Consider the following 18,098-nt stretch of genomic DNA (forward strand, 5'->3'; position numbering starts at 1 on the left):
TTCCTGAGCAGTCTGTTCACTGCAGAGTATCAGTGCACATCAAGTTAAACCATTGTTAAAACAGATTTGAAATCCTTCCTTTTTTATCCTGATGGAGTTAATTTGTCATCTTAGTTAAGAAATAAAAGGGATTATTGTAGTTTTTGTTAAAAACAAGTGGAACTTGTATCCATGATGGCACTGCTTCAGTTCTGCACAAAATTTACTTTCTCTGAGAGAGATACTATAAAACATATCAATATTGTAATCTGTTTTTCAACTCCTAATGATAGTATGACTTCATTTTCTGTTTTCTCTTAGGCTGAGCAATGATGATTTCAGGACTGCCTGCCTATTTAGGTTGCATTGCTGTTCTGCTTTGGTGACTGGCTTTGCAAAAATACTGCTAATACTGATTAAGTACTCATGTCTTACTTTAGCCTCAGAACAAAGGTTGAACATCAATGAACATCATGTTAGATAGTCAGGTTAGATTGGACAGGTCATGTTAGAGTCATGATCTCTATTAGGCAAGATGTACAATTGCTTCTCTTTCATGTGAATCAATTTGGGTACTCAAATGAGTAAAAGAGCTCCTGTTCCCTCAATTTGTAGTTCTCCTCTGAAAATGTAAAGCATAAAAGATGAGATGCACACTGTATATGTGATACTGAGGGGTATTTGAGGTTAAAAGCCAAAACCTCATAATATACTAAATGCTATGAAAGTACTCTGAGAAAAAATAGTCTTATGAGATTAAAGATACAATTCATTTTGAGATGAACTTTCTTTTGGGGCTAAGACCCTCACAAAAGATTGGCTACTTTTTATTGCTTTGTGCAGTGTAGTATTGGTTGGTTCATTTTAATTTGAAAATGAATTTCTGGTGGAAATACCACTTTTCATACTACAGATGCCAAAACCTCCTGTAGCATTGTATGAAAATACTGCTGTTCTGTTACCCTTTCAGAATCAAGGAGTCTTACTGCCAGGAGAATTTTTTGTCCTTGTTAAGTCTTGTGCACTTTCCCTTTTTTAGGTAACTTGAGATTGAGGGGTAGAGGATACAGGCTGTAGCAAGACTTGCAGGTGTGCAGGGCTGTGCCCTTGGCTGCAGGCTGCACGCTGTAGGTGTGATCATGCCTCACTCAGCATTGTCACCTTCAGTATAATTTGCAGATGACCACCATTGTGACTCATACTACTTTTGATACTGTACACTTAAAGCAGGACTGGAGTCTTGCTCATCTCTTCAGGAAATTTTCCACTTAATATGCCAAGCATTACTTTAATTGAGAAAGTAAGGAAACGCTTTTTACTGTACTTTTTATTTTTTTAAAGAAAGTACGCATATAATGATAATCAAAGGATGAATTAAAACAGATTAAATTGAATTATTTCTACTGTTAAGCACTGTTTCATTGTTTCCTCAGAACCATCTAAAGGACCACCCCTATGGAGGATCATTGATACATCTCACTCACCAGGTTCCTGGACTGTCCGTCTAATATGGAAGGTAAAGTGAATTGCAAAAGTTGAGCATTCTTCTAAAAACATGAGTTTTTAAGTGGAATAAAATCTACTCAACAGGTGGCTGGGATAGTATAGGATTTTTTGATATGAGAAGTGATTTTACTTATAATAATTAGTTATGAAAAATTAAATGTACAGATGTAAAAGCCATCATTTAACTGACAGTCATCTGTGACTTAAAATACACAGACTGCTTTTAGATTCTTCATTTGTTGTCCTTCTGTGGATTTGGAACTGCCACTTGAACTAAGCATAGCTTCATGTTGTGCCTTCTGCTTTAACCTGAAACATGGCAACACTGGACAGTGATACCCCAGCTTCAAAATCCATTAAACCTTGAGATACTGCAGAGGCCAAGGTTGTTAAAAACAGCGCTGGGCATTTGTGTGCAGTAAGGCTGCTGCCTCCAGCTGGATGGTTACTCCAGCTCAGAAGGGGAATGTAATTGTGGTCACTCCCCAACTGCTGTTTTCTTTTGGTCCATAAACTGTATCATATTTGTCATATTAACACAAGCAAAGGTGTGAGATTACTTTTATGCCATTGTGTTGTAAAGTCACATAAAGTGGAGGTTTTATCAACACGTTTTGCAGTCCTTACAGAATAGCTTTTGGTAAATCATTAGGTATGATCAAAGAAAAGGAGTATTTAAACCAGAAATAGGCTTTGGAAGTGACTGCTTTATAGAAATGCGCACAGGTTATGTGTGGTTTTTTTTAATGTACAGGTATTTGATCTATGGAACTTGGCTTGTTCTTGTATTTTTTAACTGTGCTATAAAGACAACAATAAGGGTTATGTCACATTTGTTCAGTATCAGCTTAATCAAAGATATGTTTCTGATAGGCGCTGAAGCCATTTGAAGCCAATGGAGTAATCTTGCAATATGAAGTGACTGTCAGAGATAAATCATCTCTTTCCAGTCCAGTGAAGAAATACAATGTTACCAGCACCAACCACACCTTAGAGCTGCCAGAAGGAACGTACGAAGTAACTCTAATTGCCCGTAACAGTGTTGGGGCATCTCCTCCATCAGTTTTACTTATCCCAGCAAGTAATTCAAAAGGTAAGTGTCTTCGTAAGGTCTCCGTCAAGTAAATCTGCATGGCTCTTTTTATAAGATAGCTTTGATGTTGTAAAATAATATCTTTTACATTAGCACATAATTAAAGTATTACTGAATTATCAGCAGTCTCATGGCTTTTGTATATACGGCCATTTGGGTACAAGGGAATGTGTGAGTTTGTGTACTCATAGTATCATTTGAAGGTGTGTATGTTGTTCTGCTTGTTTTTGATTCTTAGGGCTTCTGTGTACTATATTCTGTGTTGTTTCTTTTCTTAGCATAGCAGCCATTTTTTTAAGAAAAATCAAAGGGTTGGTATATACATACATGTATTCCATTCTGCCATTGCTCCTCCTTTGATTTCCTGATCTCCCTCCCATTCATTTTTTTGTTTGTCCCAGTCTCATTCTCACAGATTTTCAGTATCATAACTGATTGTTTTGTCATCTGCTTCCACTGTTTCCTTGTGTTTGTTTTTATATTCTTTTCATTATGCACTAATAGTAAGGACAGGCTGGTTTATCCTCATTTCCAGCCTTTTCTTAGACAATCTTCCAGGATAGGAAGCAGAAAGGTATATGGATAGATGCAGGTAAACACCAAGGGAGAGCCACTGGTTCTAAAACTATTAGGTGATTTAGTTACAGGTGTAGTTCAAACAAAGTGGTGTTGCAGCCAGGAGGAAGCACTTAGTAACGTATACATATATAGTGTATAAGCATATAATATGTATTACAGAATAACCTGAGTTGGAAGGGACACACAGGTATTTCAAAGTCCAGCTCCTGGCCCTGCACAGATCACCCCATGAGTCACACCAGGTGCCTGAGAGCATTGTCCAAACGCTTCTTAACTCTGTCAGGTTTGGTGCTGTGACCACTTCCCTGCCAGTGCACAGCCACCCTCTGAGTGAAGAACCTTTTGCTGATGTCCAATCTAAACTGCCCCTGATGCAGCTTCAGGTCATTCCCTCGGATCCTGTCCCTGGTCACTCAGAGAAGAGTGCCCCTCCTCTTGCCCTCACAAGGAAGTTGTGACTGCAATGAGGTCTCCCCTCAGTCTCCTCTTCTCTAGGCTGAACAGACCAAGTGATCTCAGCTGCTCCTCATATGGCTTCCCCTCAAGGCCCTCCCCTGTCTTTGTTGCCCTCTTTTGGACACTCTCTTATAGTTCAATAACTTCATTATCCTGTGGCACTCCACCCTGCCCCCAGCCCTGGAGGTGAGGCTGCCCCAGCCCAGAGCAGAGGGGACAATCCCCTCCCTTGCCCGGCTGGCCGTGCTGTCCCTGATGTCCCCAGGACACTCTTGGCCCTCCTGGCTGCCAGGGCACTGCTGGCTCATGTTCAACTTGCCATGGCCCAGGAGCCCAGGGCCCTTTCCCTGGCACTGCTCTGCAGCCTCTCATTGCCCAGTCTGTCTGTACATCCAGGGCTGCCCCAGCCCAGGTGCAGGATCTGGCACTTTTCCCTGTTGAGCTTCATATGGTTGGCAATTGCCTGGCCCTCTGCTCTGTCAGGGTCTCTCTGCAGGGCCTCCCTGCCTTTTGAGGGAGTCAACAGCTCCTCTCAGATTTGTGTCACCTGGGAACATGCTTAGTGTCCCTTCCAGTCCTGAGTCCAAGTCATGCATGAAGATGTCAAAGAGCCCAGGGCTGAGGATGGAGCCCTGTGGAACCCCCCTAGTGACAGGTCCCTAGTCTGATGTCACCCATCCACTGTAACCTTTTGTGTCCAACTCATGAGCCAGTTCTCATCCATCCCATAATGTTTGTCCAGCTGTGAGCTGGACATTATTTATACTATCTATTTACGTATGTACATACTATACATAAAGTATAAGTACTTAGTAAGGTTACCTGAGAGTAACTGTTTGATACACTTGTAAATTCCCATTATAAGTCTGATTTCTGTCTTGAAATAAAACCTTTTTTTGGAAGAAAGAAACATAGTGTTTCTGAGAATAGAGAAGTTGAGTCTAACTTCCTGTTTTTAGCCTGATACTGCTTTTGAATCTCTGATACAAAGATCCATGCGTAAACCTCGAAATTTCAGAAAATGGCATTTACACTTACTTTAGTTCTGTCAAATTGCTACCATTACCCAAAAGTATCAACATTTGCCAGAACAGTTCCTATCTTGAAAGAACTGTCAATACTGTTCACTTTTCTCCTTTCTTTCATTACAGCTCCTGTGAAGAATCTTAGAACATTACCTAAACATGACAAGTTGTGGGTAGGGTGGACTGCTCCTAACAGTTATGTTCTTAAGTATGTGATTGAATGGTGTCTGGTGTCTAGCAGCTCAGACTGCATCATAGAATGGCAGATTGCACAAGGAGATGTTCAAGGAATCGATTTAAAAGGTATTTAGCTCATAAATCTACATATAGTTTGTAGGACAGTCTAAAAACCTGCTTAGTATTCTGATGAGAAACATTCTCAGTGATGAGAATTTCTTGGTAGAATAGGGGTTTAATGCTGAGGGTTTCAGTTAGTTTATTGTGAGTGTATGGAAGTATTTGTGTGTTTTTGTCTAATATACAACTGTATCTGATCTTGTATTTTAAAATTTATATAACGTAACAACAAGGGATTTATCTACATTTTGGGTTTAGTATTGTCATTCTTAGAAACTATTAAAATTGTGAAAAGGTTGAGTTCTTTCAAAATCAAGTTCTTTGATAACTCTTTTCAAACAGTGAAACTTGATTGGCTTTATTGTTCTTTTGAGATTATGATCAGTGTCTGAAATCAGTAATTTGGGGAGATATGCTACAGACAAAGACCTTCTATTTAAAATAAATTAGAAAAAAAACCCTGATTTCTCTGAAGTGCACTTACTAAATTTTACATTTGAGTGTGAACCATTATATTGTTCCTTTAGTTAATATTTGAGCAGTGTATTAATGAACTCTAGAAAATACTCAGCTGCATTAGGTACAAGTGCACCTAGTTAAACAGCGAAAACTCATAAGCATGTATCTGAAGTAAATGAGGATGGTGGGCAATTTGACTCTCTGTGAAACAATACCTTTTAAATTCCTTTTATTAGGTATAAAGCCTTTCAAGTGTTACTTGATAACTGTGTACCCTCTGTATGCTGATGGTCAGGGAAGTGGACAGTCTGTGAAGGCTTATCTTAAGCAAGATCGTAAGTATAAATTGCTTTCTTGAAGCACATTTTGACAAAAAATAAACAAACCTTTGCTTTAACATGGACTGTGTAATGAAACATGGTTTAGTAATTGAGGGTCAGGTGACATCATTGATCTTTTCCCTTCTGTTATTATCCATTCTGCATTTTTACAGTGTTTGGGAACTAGACAGATGGCTGACTATGGCTGGCTCTTTGTTTCTCCAACCTGTATCAGATAATCAGACATGAATTTGTTATTTTAGTGATATATTTATAATATACATATTATATATTCATAATTTATAATAGTGATATTTGTGTGCTGATTTATTTTAAATTTCAAGTGCGAAATCAAGACTTAACTTCATTTGAAGGTTTCCTACAACATGCTGACTTTCTTTTCATATCTGGTCCTGAATGTTTATTTTTTAAAACATCTTTGTAGTTTTTATGTTGTTTGAAAACAGTGCTTTCCAGATCAGTTAGTCAAACTATTCCATGGATATTTTTATGCTATAACAGTTCAGTGCTTGTTAATATGCTGCTTCTGTGAATGCAGGGTTGCCAAGCAGAAACTAATCTTTATCTCCCATTACAGGCCCTTCAAAAGGACCTACTGTTCAGACAAAAAAAGTAGGAAAAGCTGAAGCTGTTTTGACATGGAACCATCTCACAGTTGAGGAACAAAATGGATTTATCCGAAATTACACCATACTTTATAAAACTATTGATGGAAATGAAACAGGTACCAGAAAATAGAGAAGTGTTTTGTGGCATTGAAGTATTTAATGTGTTTCCTTCCTAATATTTGTTCCTGAAAAAAATACACAGAATCAGTTACAGCTGACATTCTGTTCTGAGAACATAAAGGTGGTGTCTGAGCCATAATTCTCCTCCATACAGAACAGGAAGTCTCTAGTAAAGAATTCAGAACATTCAGTCTGTATATAGTGGGGTACTGAGTTTAGTTTCTGAAAGCTGATTTGTGAGTATTGTTATCCCATATTGCTATCTAAATACAGAATGAGATTATGGTATATCAAGATGATGGCAAACCAAGATACAAAAGGAGTTGACTGTATTTAACTATGATAAAACCTTAAGGAAGTGGGGAGGAGTTTTTTCATCCTTCTGGAGCTGTAGATCAATATAGTACTGATGTAGATCATCTTGTTTGAAGTGCGTCTTAGTTTTCAGTAGTGTGTATGACTTGCAGGCAGCTGACACTATCAAAACTTTAATTTTTAGATTTGCTTAAATTGGAAGGGCCAGGTAGTTATGCATACCTATGTCTTAATATTCCTTAGCTTTTTTTCTAGTCAGTACTAGCAGTTCCTCGTTAGCACTACATATTTGGCTTACTAGACAGACTTCGTCTCAGTTATACTGCTAGTTTAGTTTGTAGGTGCATTCTGGGGAAAAAATCTCACAGGAAATTAAATACAGAAAGAGTAAATTCAGACACCCAGACAGAAATTAATGAATCCCAGCATTTCTTGTCCAAGTTTGTAGTCTTTGACTGTTGTATTTTCCATCTGCTACATGTTCTAGTAAAACTACCTTTCACATCTGAAGTCTTAATGTCTTCATGTTGCTGTTTTTGTGGAGGTGTGATTTGTTTGTAAAAAACTAATATAAATTTCTTCTCTTTAGTTGTGACTGTGGATCCCTCCAAGACAGAGTACACGCTTTCCTCTCTAACTAGTGATACACTGTATACTGTGCGGATGATGGCATCCACCGACAATGGAAGCAGCACCGGTCCTGATTTCACATTTACTACTCAAAAATTTGGTAAGGCAGAGTGGCACAATTGGTAGAAGTAGGAATTAATGTTGCAACAATACAGCAGGGGTCTTTGAGAGATGTGTTAGAAGGGGAAAGTGATTTTATTTTAAAGTTTTGTTACAGTCAACCTGTAATATTCATAATACCTGGGTGGCTTGTCTAGTGCTCTTTTACTAAGAGGTACTTTAGTCAGGATTTTTCTGATTATATAGAGAACAGTATATCCTCTGCAAACCTCATGAATTGGACTTCTTATACTTTTTTATGTTACTAAGCATGCTGTTTTGGATGTGTTTTATGTATACTTCAGGTTACAATGTTTTGCCCTGATCTTTCCTGAGTTGTTAGGATTTTCCTAGTACCCTTGTCTCTTTTGATGTCTAGTGGCACCTACCTCTAGTCAGTGTTTGTTTTAATCCTGGTAAGATGTCCTGAAGAAGCTATAGAAATATGTGCTTGTATCTTGATCTGCTGATGTAGGTACCAGTCAGCATATGTCATTCTCAGAGCCCTTCCACATTGTTTCATATCACTATGAAAGTTTTCTATAGTTCTTTACAGAGACTTGTTTTGAATGGTTAAATTTATTGTATGTTCAGTATTATTATATGTAAGGGTAACAGCAACATCACTAACTGAATTTAACTGTGCAAGACACCTAAATTCTTAATTTTAGCAGAGGCATTTTTCTGTATAGTGTTGTTCTTGCCTAAGCATTCTCCAGGGTTACTTAAGAATGTGTATAACACTGGAAGAAATACATAACAATAATGCAAACTTCGATGTTTGCAGCAGAAGAAATCTTTGTGTACAGAATAAACTGATGGATGAGCAGTCACTCATCCATCAGTTTACTTTACTTATTTGACCATGACCATGTTATGACAGTCACTGGGGACTGAAACACCTGGGGAGAAATGAATTGGCAGAGATGTTACTGTCATACCTGCCCAAGCTACAAAACTATTTGTTCTGTCAGTACTACAGCTTCTAGATCAACCCATGTTTTTTGTTGATGAAAGGCACTAGATTGTCAAGACAGAGCTTTTCATGTTTTCACCAGGAGACACTTTTCATATGGTGAAAAGGTTCTTCTGAATGTAAAGCTTTGAGATTTGAGATTGAGGTATTTCAGTTTCAGGTTCTCTCTAACCTTTTGGAAATTGTACTGCTGTTGAGGTCCTCAAATGCCAAAGTGGGCTATAACTGCTTTTCTTCACCTCCTTCAGGAAAAGGAGAAATTGAAGCCATAGTTGTACCTGTGTGTTTAGCATTCCTGTTGATTGTGCTCCTTGGAGTTCTATTTTGCTTCAACAAACGTGACCTGTAAGTAGAAATGAACTGTTTCTTTTATATTTCTAAGTGTAACAGAAAGGGTAGTAATTTATACCAATCCAGTTAAGTATTCTTCAGTTAGAGCATAAAAAAAAAAATTAAAGCATGCATATATTGATTGGTGTTAAAACCTGTGTCTTCCTTGAGAAACCAGGGCTTCTTCTGATATTAATTTCTTATTGTTAATTACACACATTCTAAATGTTCTATGATTCAGTCCTGGAAGAAAACTAATGCTTTTCTTGCTGGGTATAGTTAGGATTAGCTTTGTTAGGTTCTGATCGGGATATACTGTTTGTTTCTTAGTCATCCTGTGAGTGGGATTATGGTCCCTAGTTTGTGAAGTGCAGGAAGTCTCTACGTTGTATTTGGGCAATTTAATTACAGCATTTAACAAACATGAAGCTTTATGGCAAAAAAAAAAAAAAAAAAACCAAAAAAAAAAAAAAAAAAACAACTTAGGCAGGCAGACATCATGATCTCAAGTAACTCAGTGCCTGTTTAGTGACTGCTGGGAAGCAACCTGCCTCCTCCTGCTCCCCCACTCCAGCCCTCTTGTCTGTGGCTTTTACCAAGATGGCATTGCTGCGATGTTTCCCCTGGCAAGGTGTAGCACCTCTCCTATGTCCCCTGTTTACTATCCTTTCTTTCTAATTAAATACAGCATTTTATGCCCTTTTAATTTCCTTACTGCTCCTAAAGTTAGTTCTTAATGGACATTACTTGGAAAGCCCATCTTGAATTGTTCTTCAGAGTTCTCCTACAGAGTATCTATTGTGGTAGCCTATTTACAAAGTGGAAAAGACGTGCATCAGTTTCAAAGCTGGTTTGGTTGGGGGTGATATTTCAACAGAAGGTTCTGGTTTTAAGTAACAGCGCATTCTTAAGAGTTACAATGCAAGGTTTTCTTCCAAATTTTTTTATTTCATTTTTAATTGGGAAGTTAGCTTAGATTTTGACTTAGTTTTCATAGTTATATTAAAAAGAAGCTGGATTGTATTTTCATGCTGGCATGCATCATAAGGTACCAAAGTAATAGCTCTGTATATTCTAGAGTGCTATAAATTTGAAAATCTCTCACTGTTACCATTTGTTGTTTTGCATTACATTGATAGCTTAATCTAATGTGTGGAGGAGTAAAGTGCAGTGCTGCGTTTTGCTAAGTACTACAGCCTCATACAAAGATGAAAAGTAACGTAGGAAGCATTATTGAGAGTGCAGAATTTCTGTGTAAGGGAGTGGTGTCCTGGACTCTGCTGTAGTTATGAACAGGGAATTTGGGGAGTGCGTCTTGTGACTTTATTCCATTTTTAATCCTTTACAGAATTAAAAAACATATCTGGCCTATAGTACCTGATCCATCCAAGAGTAACATTGCTCAGTGGTCCCCTCAAGTTCCAGCTAAGGTAATACCTATGTGCATCCTGTATCTTCCTAGTCTGCAAGGTTTCAGGTAAACTAACCAGATGGAGTCTTCCATCTTCTAGCACACGTGGATTTCAAGGAAAACCCTGAATATTAAGTTTCATTGATATTATGATATGATATGGTTAGAAGACTTCATTTCATCTGTAGATTCAGCATTAGATTCACATGGTTTTAGCACAAATTCACAGTCTAGCATGGGCTTTAAAGTTGTGAGTTAGATTCAGTTGACTAGTTGGAAGGGTGAAGTACTCATTTCTTTGCTCATTCATGGGAAATCAGCATTAGGTAAACAATGATTCCCATTCTTAAAACCCTGAAGTAACTTGTTTGCACAGTTCAGTCATGAATGACAGAGAAGACTATAAACAGTTCCTCATGAATGAGAAGATGGCAGCAAAATTTATGCCACATGTGAGGTGAATGATCAGGCAAATCCTGTTCAACAAACTGTGGCTAACTTCTGTGAAGTATTCTGATATTGAGTACATTATTTGAACTAATATATGGTACTCAGTATAGAATGTTCCTATGCTACAGAGCAAATGCTTCTGTGTTTACAGTTTTCAAGAATAATTAAATGAGAGCAAAGACTTGCTCACACATCCACTGATTTTAGAATAGCTGCATAATTAAGAGTCTGTATTGGAAACAAAGCTGTAGCCTTCGTTTTTTAACACATGCTTTGGAGATATTGCCAGACTTAGTAAAGAGAACTTACATGAAGAAATTCAAAGGGATTACGAATAAAAATTCATATATTTATTGAGGCTTTTGATTTTTAACATAACTTTCCTCTTAGACAACATACATCTCTTTCTTTCAGCATAACTTTAATTCCAAAGATCAGATGTACCCAGAAGGCAGCTTTACAGATGTAAGCGTTGTAGAAATAGAAGCTGACGACAAGAAGTCATTTTCAGAGCAAGATCTAAAACCCTTTGACTTGCTTAAAAAAGACAAAAGCACTTCAGAAGGGCACAGCAGTGGTATTGGAGGATCCTCGTGCATGTCCTCTCCTAGGCAGAGCGTCTCTGACAGCGATGAAGGTGAAACAACACAGAACACTTCAAGCACTGTCCAGTATTCCACTGTAGTGCTTAATGGCTACAGAGACCAGACACCTCTGCAAGTCTTCTCAAGGTCTGAGTCAACTCAGCCACTGCTAGATTCAGAAGAGAGATCAGAGGATCATTCTGGAGGAGCTGACAGTACAGCACAGAGGCAGCAGTATTTCAGACAAAATGGTGGTCAGGATGAAACCAACACAGACAGGCCGTGCTTTGAAAGAACAAAGCAGATTACTCAAGCTGATGAGGGAGATCTTGTTGGATTTGTTCAACTGCAGATCTCAGGTCAGAGTTCACAGCCATTGGGCCTTGGGATGGAAAAAAATACCCAGGAAGCTGCTCTGTCAAGTGTTTTACAGACATATACTGAAGGACAAACTGTGAGACCTGAAACAGTGGAAGAAAATCCACTGTCAGTTGATGAAATGCCAAAAAGTTACCTCCCACAGACTGTGAGACAAGGGGGCTATATGCCTCAGTGAGAGAAAAGACTGGCTCTCTTTAGGCCTTCATTAGTGCCTGTTCACATCTTCCCCTGTGTCTGATAAAGTAAGCTAGGTATTTTTATCTTGCTGCAGATAGAAAAACTGAAATTAAGCGAAGAGTAATTTGACAAAATACAATAAGGACTGTTTTTGTGGAAAATTTCCAGTCCACACCTACTGGAGATTTACTTTTATGCACTACATAAAACCTTACATCTGGATAGCTGAATGAGCCTTTGTGCTACATTGGGTATTGTCTCTCTTCATAACAGAATTTCACATGATTGAAAAGGTCAAGTTTTAAATATCCACATTGGCCAATAGACCTCCCAGAAGAAACACTTTGATGTGTGGCCTTGTGTACAAGCCTAAAAAGCCAGCTCTAGTTGCACAGTGCAGCTTTGTGCAAAAGTAAGGCTGAAGTTCAGTATTCTGATATGGAAGAATACTTGTATGATAGACTTTTCAATAACTTAATTGACTTAGGGAGTTTTGATTTGGACCAGTGCCTCAATTTTCAGCTTACCAGGCATGCAAATCATGTTCATCCCTGTTTAAAAAACATAAAAATTAAATAGAACTTGCTGTGGTGCACAGGTAGGAAAACACCAAGATTGCTTGAATCTGAATGCTACTATAGCAATTGATAATTTATCTACATTTAGATTTGTGTGCACATGAACTGTAGAGTAATTTGGCCTAAAATATGTGCCTTGCAACTTGATGCACAGCAATTCAGTCTCATATTCAAAAGTTTGGAAATCAGATGACAACACAGATCAGGAATTATTTAAAGGCTTTGTACCCTAGTCACTGCTTGATTATATGAAAATTCTGTGGTCATACATGCCTTTGTTTAATAAGTGCACATTTGCTGTGTACAGCTCAAGTAACAAGCTGTAAGCTTTTACACCATTTTTGAGTGCTCAGGGGAAAGGAAATACAACCTTCCTCCTGACAGACTGCAGCTGTTAGTGTGCTGTAACCTCACTGCTAATACTGCAGGATATCCTTGAAACTGAAAGCAGCCAAAGCATTGAAGTCATTGATGCCCTTGGAACTAAAACCAAAACCTGTACTCTGAATTTGAACTTTGCTGGTAGCACACTTAAGTTGTTAAAATTCCTTACTTTTTTCTTAATGACTCACTTTTTTTCCCTGCTCATATAGTTTACTGTTTTTTTGAGGAAGCTTAGAAACTTCATCTACCAGTGTTTAAACAAAAATTAAATTGCATGACAATAAACCCCTTCTCCAGTGATAACCAGAAATTTTATGGCACTCTTAAAGATTTTTCTAAAATTAATTTTAAATCTAATATAGGCTAGTCAGCTTTCTAATCTGACACTAATAAAACTGCATTTCAAAACACTAAATGCTGTTTCGTGAGACTAAAACAAGAGTTTTATTTCTCCTTCAGCAAAATAACTATGTATTTAAGACCACCTGAAACCTTTTGTGCTGTGACCTCTGGTACTGCTGTTCTGCAGAGCACTTGCTAAAAGCCCTTGAAAGGCCTGTGTCAGTATCATTTCATCTTCTCTTGTCTGCCAGCTTGCATGGAAGGATGGGTAATAATACATGTAAGTGTCCACTTGTGTCTTTTGCTTTTGTTATGACAAAGTTAAGTGCAAGAGTAAATTTGTAAGATTACCTCTTGAAATTTGGAATATTTAAAACAGATAAAGAATGCAGAATCTTTAATAACATTTCAGTATTCCACAGTTTCTTTCTCCTGACAGTATTTTTCTGTATCTAGGCACTTTTTTTTTTTAATTAAAAGGCTATATTGTAGCTTACTCTAATTACACCTTTCTTCTGATCATTCCTCTTCCTTTTCACCACACTGCACAGTCAAAGTATAATGAAAACTGTTGTCTTGAGACAGCAGAGACCATCTTCCATTTTTCAGAGGTTGAAGGAGCATTCCTTTTTTGGAACAGATTCCTTTTGGAAAAAATAGCAGTTACTTTACTGGGGGATGAGTTATCTTCTCTATGCAAACTTCACATTGACTGTAGAAACCACAAGTGAAAGGGAAGGGCTCTGTTGAGCAGTGTGCATGCTTATTAAAACTGTCCAGCAGCCACATGCATTTAATCCATCTTCTCACCTCTGTAATGTTGTAGGCCACAACCTGGCTACATAGTCTGAACAGTGCTGCAAAGGTCTGGATGTTTTCAAAAATATGTTGGGTTTCTTTAATTATGTTTCTGTGATTCAGTAATACTAACTTTTGATAGCAAATGTTATTTGAAGGTCAGGTACTCTTTAAGTTGCTACTTGCCTTTCTGTAAAGGGAAGACATTTTCTTCTCAGTTGCTGTTAATTGTGGACCATTCAATATTTACCTGATGTTAAACAGCAGCAAGAGATTCTGATTTCTGAAGTCTGTGCTAACAAGAGTTCTGGCCTGTCATTTCTGACATTTTTCTTTGTTGTTTATTACCACTGGCCCATAAACTCAAAGAATTGAGTGGGTCCTAGAGAAAGTTCTGGCTGGCTGGCAGTGACATGCTCTCTTTTGAGACAGTGCATTTATCTAGGGCTAAAATACTGAAGACTAAGCAGGAGCTCCTGGTGGGTGAACAGCTTGTAGAAGCCACAGTACATATAAATAACAGGTTTATAGCTAGTTTATAAACCTATGTGCCAAATATATTGTGCAGTGTTCAGGGTTTAACAAGATTTTGTACCTTTGGACTGTAAAAATCTAATTCTATCAAACAGTTGCATACAGGTTTCTAAGAGTATCTGCAGTGTAATTATAGAAATCCACTGAAATTTTCTGAGCTTGGCCCTAACATAGTAATTAAAGTAAAAGCTTTCTCCCTCCTCCCACCCCTGCCTTTCACCAGTGCCCATAGGTTCACATAACAAAGGCATTATTAAAGTCACATTTCAGTATAGACACTTTCATATCCATCTTGATTTCTTGGACTGGAATTTTTCAGATGGAAGAATAGTTGTAAGGGCTGCTAATTTGAGGGTGAGGAAGGGAGGCTAGTAGAAATATATTAGCATATTTGAAAAAACTCTTAAATGCAGGTTGATTAATGCTCCTCTGTTTACAAGGGAAGTGAATATATTTCCCTTTGTAGTTCTCTTGTGGTGGTTCTGTTAGTCCAGAAGATGATTAGTATTGTTTTCTGGAGTGTGTTGGCTCAGTTCGAGGGCAGATCGTCTAGGAATATCCTCTCTTGCTGTAGTAAAAGTCTTGGGATTGTTTCACACATGCTGCTGTAGAAAAATTAAGCTGCCTGTTATGCCTTAATGTGGCAGTAAAAGCACAGCAGAGGAAAAAAATTTTAAAACTTTGTTCTGGAGAGTTTATGACAAGTGTATTCTTGTCTGGTACAGAAGCCTAGCAAAAAATGGAAAAAATCTTGGCCCTGGGAGGATGAGGAAGTTTGCATGCTAGAGCTGAGTCCCATTCCTGGCCTCCAGAGCAGCCCCATCACCTGGGTGGGAGCGTCAGCTTTGTAAAGCATAAGCTTTGTCAGGTGGTTTAAAACATACATCTGAATGCCCTGTGTGTGGGGATCACCATACTGATTTAAATTAATTGTTTAATTAGAGCCAGGTCTCAGATACCCAAGATCCACATCAGTGCATGCTGCTGTGGACTTGACTTCTCAGTGGGATCTGAAATTCCAAAGACTGTCAGATTGTTAATAGTCTGCCCCACTCCAGGATGTACACATTTTACATTGTCATTTATGTGCATTAAATGGGACTAAATATACTTGTTTATTTTCCCCACTAGACAGTGGTTGTAGTTGAGATTAACCCTTGTTTGAATGCATTCCTTTAACTCTGTTACAAAGTTCTCTTGACTGATCCACAGTAAGAGCTCATTTATCCCCATAATCTCTTGTCTGTCTGCAAGGATGGATACATATAACCATTTAAAATTCCAGGAGTCGCTTGTAATGTTGTACAGAAGAAGTTTGTATAAAAATGTTGAGTTTTCTGTCATGGAACAGCTGTTAGGGAATTGCAGCCAACTTGAGTCTTCAGCTTTGCTTTTGATCCAGAAAACTGCAGTAAAGTGGAGGTATAAGAGGAAAAGTCTGGAGGAGGTTGAAATTAAGTATCTTGCATTGGACTCATGAATTTCCATTTCTCTTCCTTTAAAGTGAAAGCATCAGTAAAACAAAAAAGCTAAAAATTATGTGTATTTGCTTTCACTGTAGTTTCCTTTATAGGACTCGTGCAATCTGAGCCATTCTTGAAAATAAAAGCAGTGCTGACTTAATGCACAAGGATGCATTTCTAAGGCCATAAGATTTGATAAAACAAACCAAAAAAAAAAAAAAAAAAAAAAAGGGCCAGATTTTCAACAGTTGTCTGCTTCCCTGCCTCTTAATTGTAGTGCAGAGGGGGGGTGGGCAGTAAGTACATCCAAGAATGCAGCCTTAGCCAGTACTTGTATTTATTTGCAAAGACAACCTGAAGGGGATATATGCAATAATGTCATTGCTACTCTGCAGAAGCACACTTCTGTAACAATAGATGAAAAACACTTATGGCACAACTGTTGACTGATGGCTGGAAAGCTCCACATCCACATCCTCCTGCTCAGACTAAAGTGTCAGCTGTTCTTCTCTGGGGATCATGGGCGTGGCAGATGGGCATTCTCTGCAGTGTGAAATTGATAACACCTATCACTTTTCATCATCAAAGCACATTTGTTAACAGATCCAGTCAACTTGCCGTGGTTTTTTTAACACACCAGTTTTGTTTACAGTGTCACATATAGCCTGACACTTTGATACAGCCAGGGATTGTCTAGTAACCAATTGCTTTTATTTGGGGATAAGAAGTTACTGGTCACCCAGTTTGCTGTGCCAATATATGCATCTAGGTGAGTGGAGGTGTGCGACACAGGAACAGATGTACCAACAAGGAAAGTGCCTTGATGCTGGATTGGATGGCTAGTGAATGTAAACATTAAGTTAAATTTTGCTATGTACTTAAACTAAGTATGGCTGATTAAACTAGTGGTAATTTGAATGCCAGCTTTAAAAGGGCTTGCTTACTCTGGCCAGAGGTTAAACTTGTAAATTGCTGCATAAGCTGTCTCTGTATGGGAATGTGTTTTAATACCTGTTCACTGTCTTTATTCTTTTGCAAGCTGCATGTGTATTGTCATATAAAATCTGCTTTCTACAATTTATTTTTATGATCAGTTTTGAATGTCTTCCTCTTTTGTTACCTGACTGAGCCTGAATGTTGCATTTCTGTAGTACATCATATGCAGAAAGAAAACAAAATTCCATACTTAACTTGTGTGCTGGAGTCGGTGTTTTGTAAAGCTGACCAAGTAGTAACCACAGAAGAGGAGTCTGGGCCACTGCCTCACATGCAAGAAACTGACAAGACCATGACGTTCACCACATTCAGCAGCAGGTGAATGGTCTTTAGCCCCGCCTTTGTAACTGCTCCTGGAAACGGAAACAATGCTCTCTACCCACACAGCCTCATTTCCAAGAAAGGCATCCTCAGCCTGGCTATGTCTGACACTGCTCGGTTTCACCTGGGTTTAGTTTTTTTGTTTCTCATGGGTGGAAGATCCTCACAAATTTATGTCTTAGTACTGAAAAGTATTGACACGTATGAAAAAGCTTTTTTTGGGAGTTGGGTCTTCAGGGGCTAGTCACCTTCACAAAAGGCTTTAAGGTGGGCAGCTGGGGAAGGAGTGCTCCCCTTTCCTGGCTGAAGTCCACATTCAAATGAACAGACCCATGTAAAGCTGAGGGAGCAGTGGGGTGGGGAAGGGGGCATTCCATTAATTGTAATTACTACTGCCACAGATGAGCCATCACTGGCGTGTCATGCATGAGTTAATGCTTGGTGGAAGATGCCAACACTCCTTTTCCAAATATTGGCTTACTGCACAGTAGTTCCCTGAACACTGTTTCACATAAGGCCCTTGAGAGGCGCAGCATTTTTGTGTGTCCTGCTCCTTCCTCTGTGCTCACAGCTGATGAGATTAGTGCAGTTGAGCTCCACTAGTGCAGGACAAATGCCAGAAACAGCTCGATTCCTGGAAGGAAACAGTTCTCCATCCCCATGGCAGAGGCCAGCAGGAGGTTCTACCTTGGAAGCAGCCCAGGTCTGTCCAGCCAGGAGTGGCAGTGGACAGCAGCACAGCACTTCTGAGAGGTGCAGAGAGGCCCTGCCCAGCCCCGGGTGCAGTGCAGGATCTCTGCTCTGTTCTGTCCACTGATAGTCACAGTAATACTGAACCTCTTTGCAAAATCACCTTACGTGTATTT

At 38.7% G+C, this 18,098-nt stretch overlaps 1 protein-coding gene across 4 annotated transcripts in view; it reads left to right on the forward strand.

Annotated features, from left to right (window-relative positions):
- Nucleotides 1-17,105, forward strand: part of IL6ST (interleukin 6 cytokine family signal transducer) — a 32,061-nt gene extending 14,956 nt beyond the window's left edge. For all 4 annotated transcript variants that reach the window (XM_083882950.1, XM_083882953.1, XM_083882952.1 and 1 more), the window contains exons 8-16: nt 1,413-1,495; nt 2,359-2,578; nt 4,765-4,941; nt 5,631-5,729; nt 6,313-6,459; nt 7,368-7,508; nt 8,732-8,828; nt 10,162-10,243; nt 11,089-17,105. In XM_083882950.1, the coding sequence (XP_083739076.1) occupies nt 1,413-1,495; nt 2,359-2,578; nt 4,765-4,941; nt 5,631-5,729; nt 6,313-6,459; nt 7,368-7,508; nt 8,732-8,828; nt 10,162-10,243; nt 11,089-11,814 (1,772 nt within the window). In that variant the 3' untranslated portion in view covers nt 11,815-17,105. The remainder of the gene's footprint in view (nt 1-1,412; nt 1,496-2,358; nt 2,579-4,764; nt 4,942-5,630; nt 5,730-6,312; nt 6,460-7,367; nt 7,509-8,731; nt 8,829-10,161; nt 10,244-11,088) is intronic.
- Nucleotides 17,106-18,098: the final 993 nt, after the last annotated feature.

Source organism: Zosterops lateralis, assembly GCF_965231275.1.
Source record: "Zosterops lateralis genome assembly, chromosome: Z".
NCBI lineage: Eukaryota > Metazoa > Chordata > Aves > Passeriformes > Zosteropidae > Zosterops > Zosterops lateralis.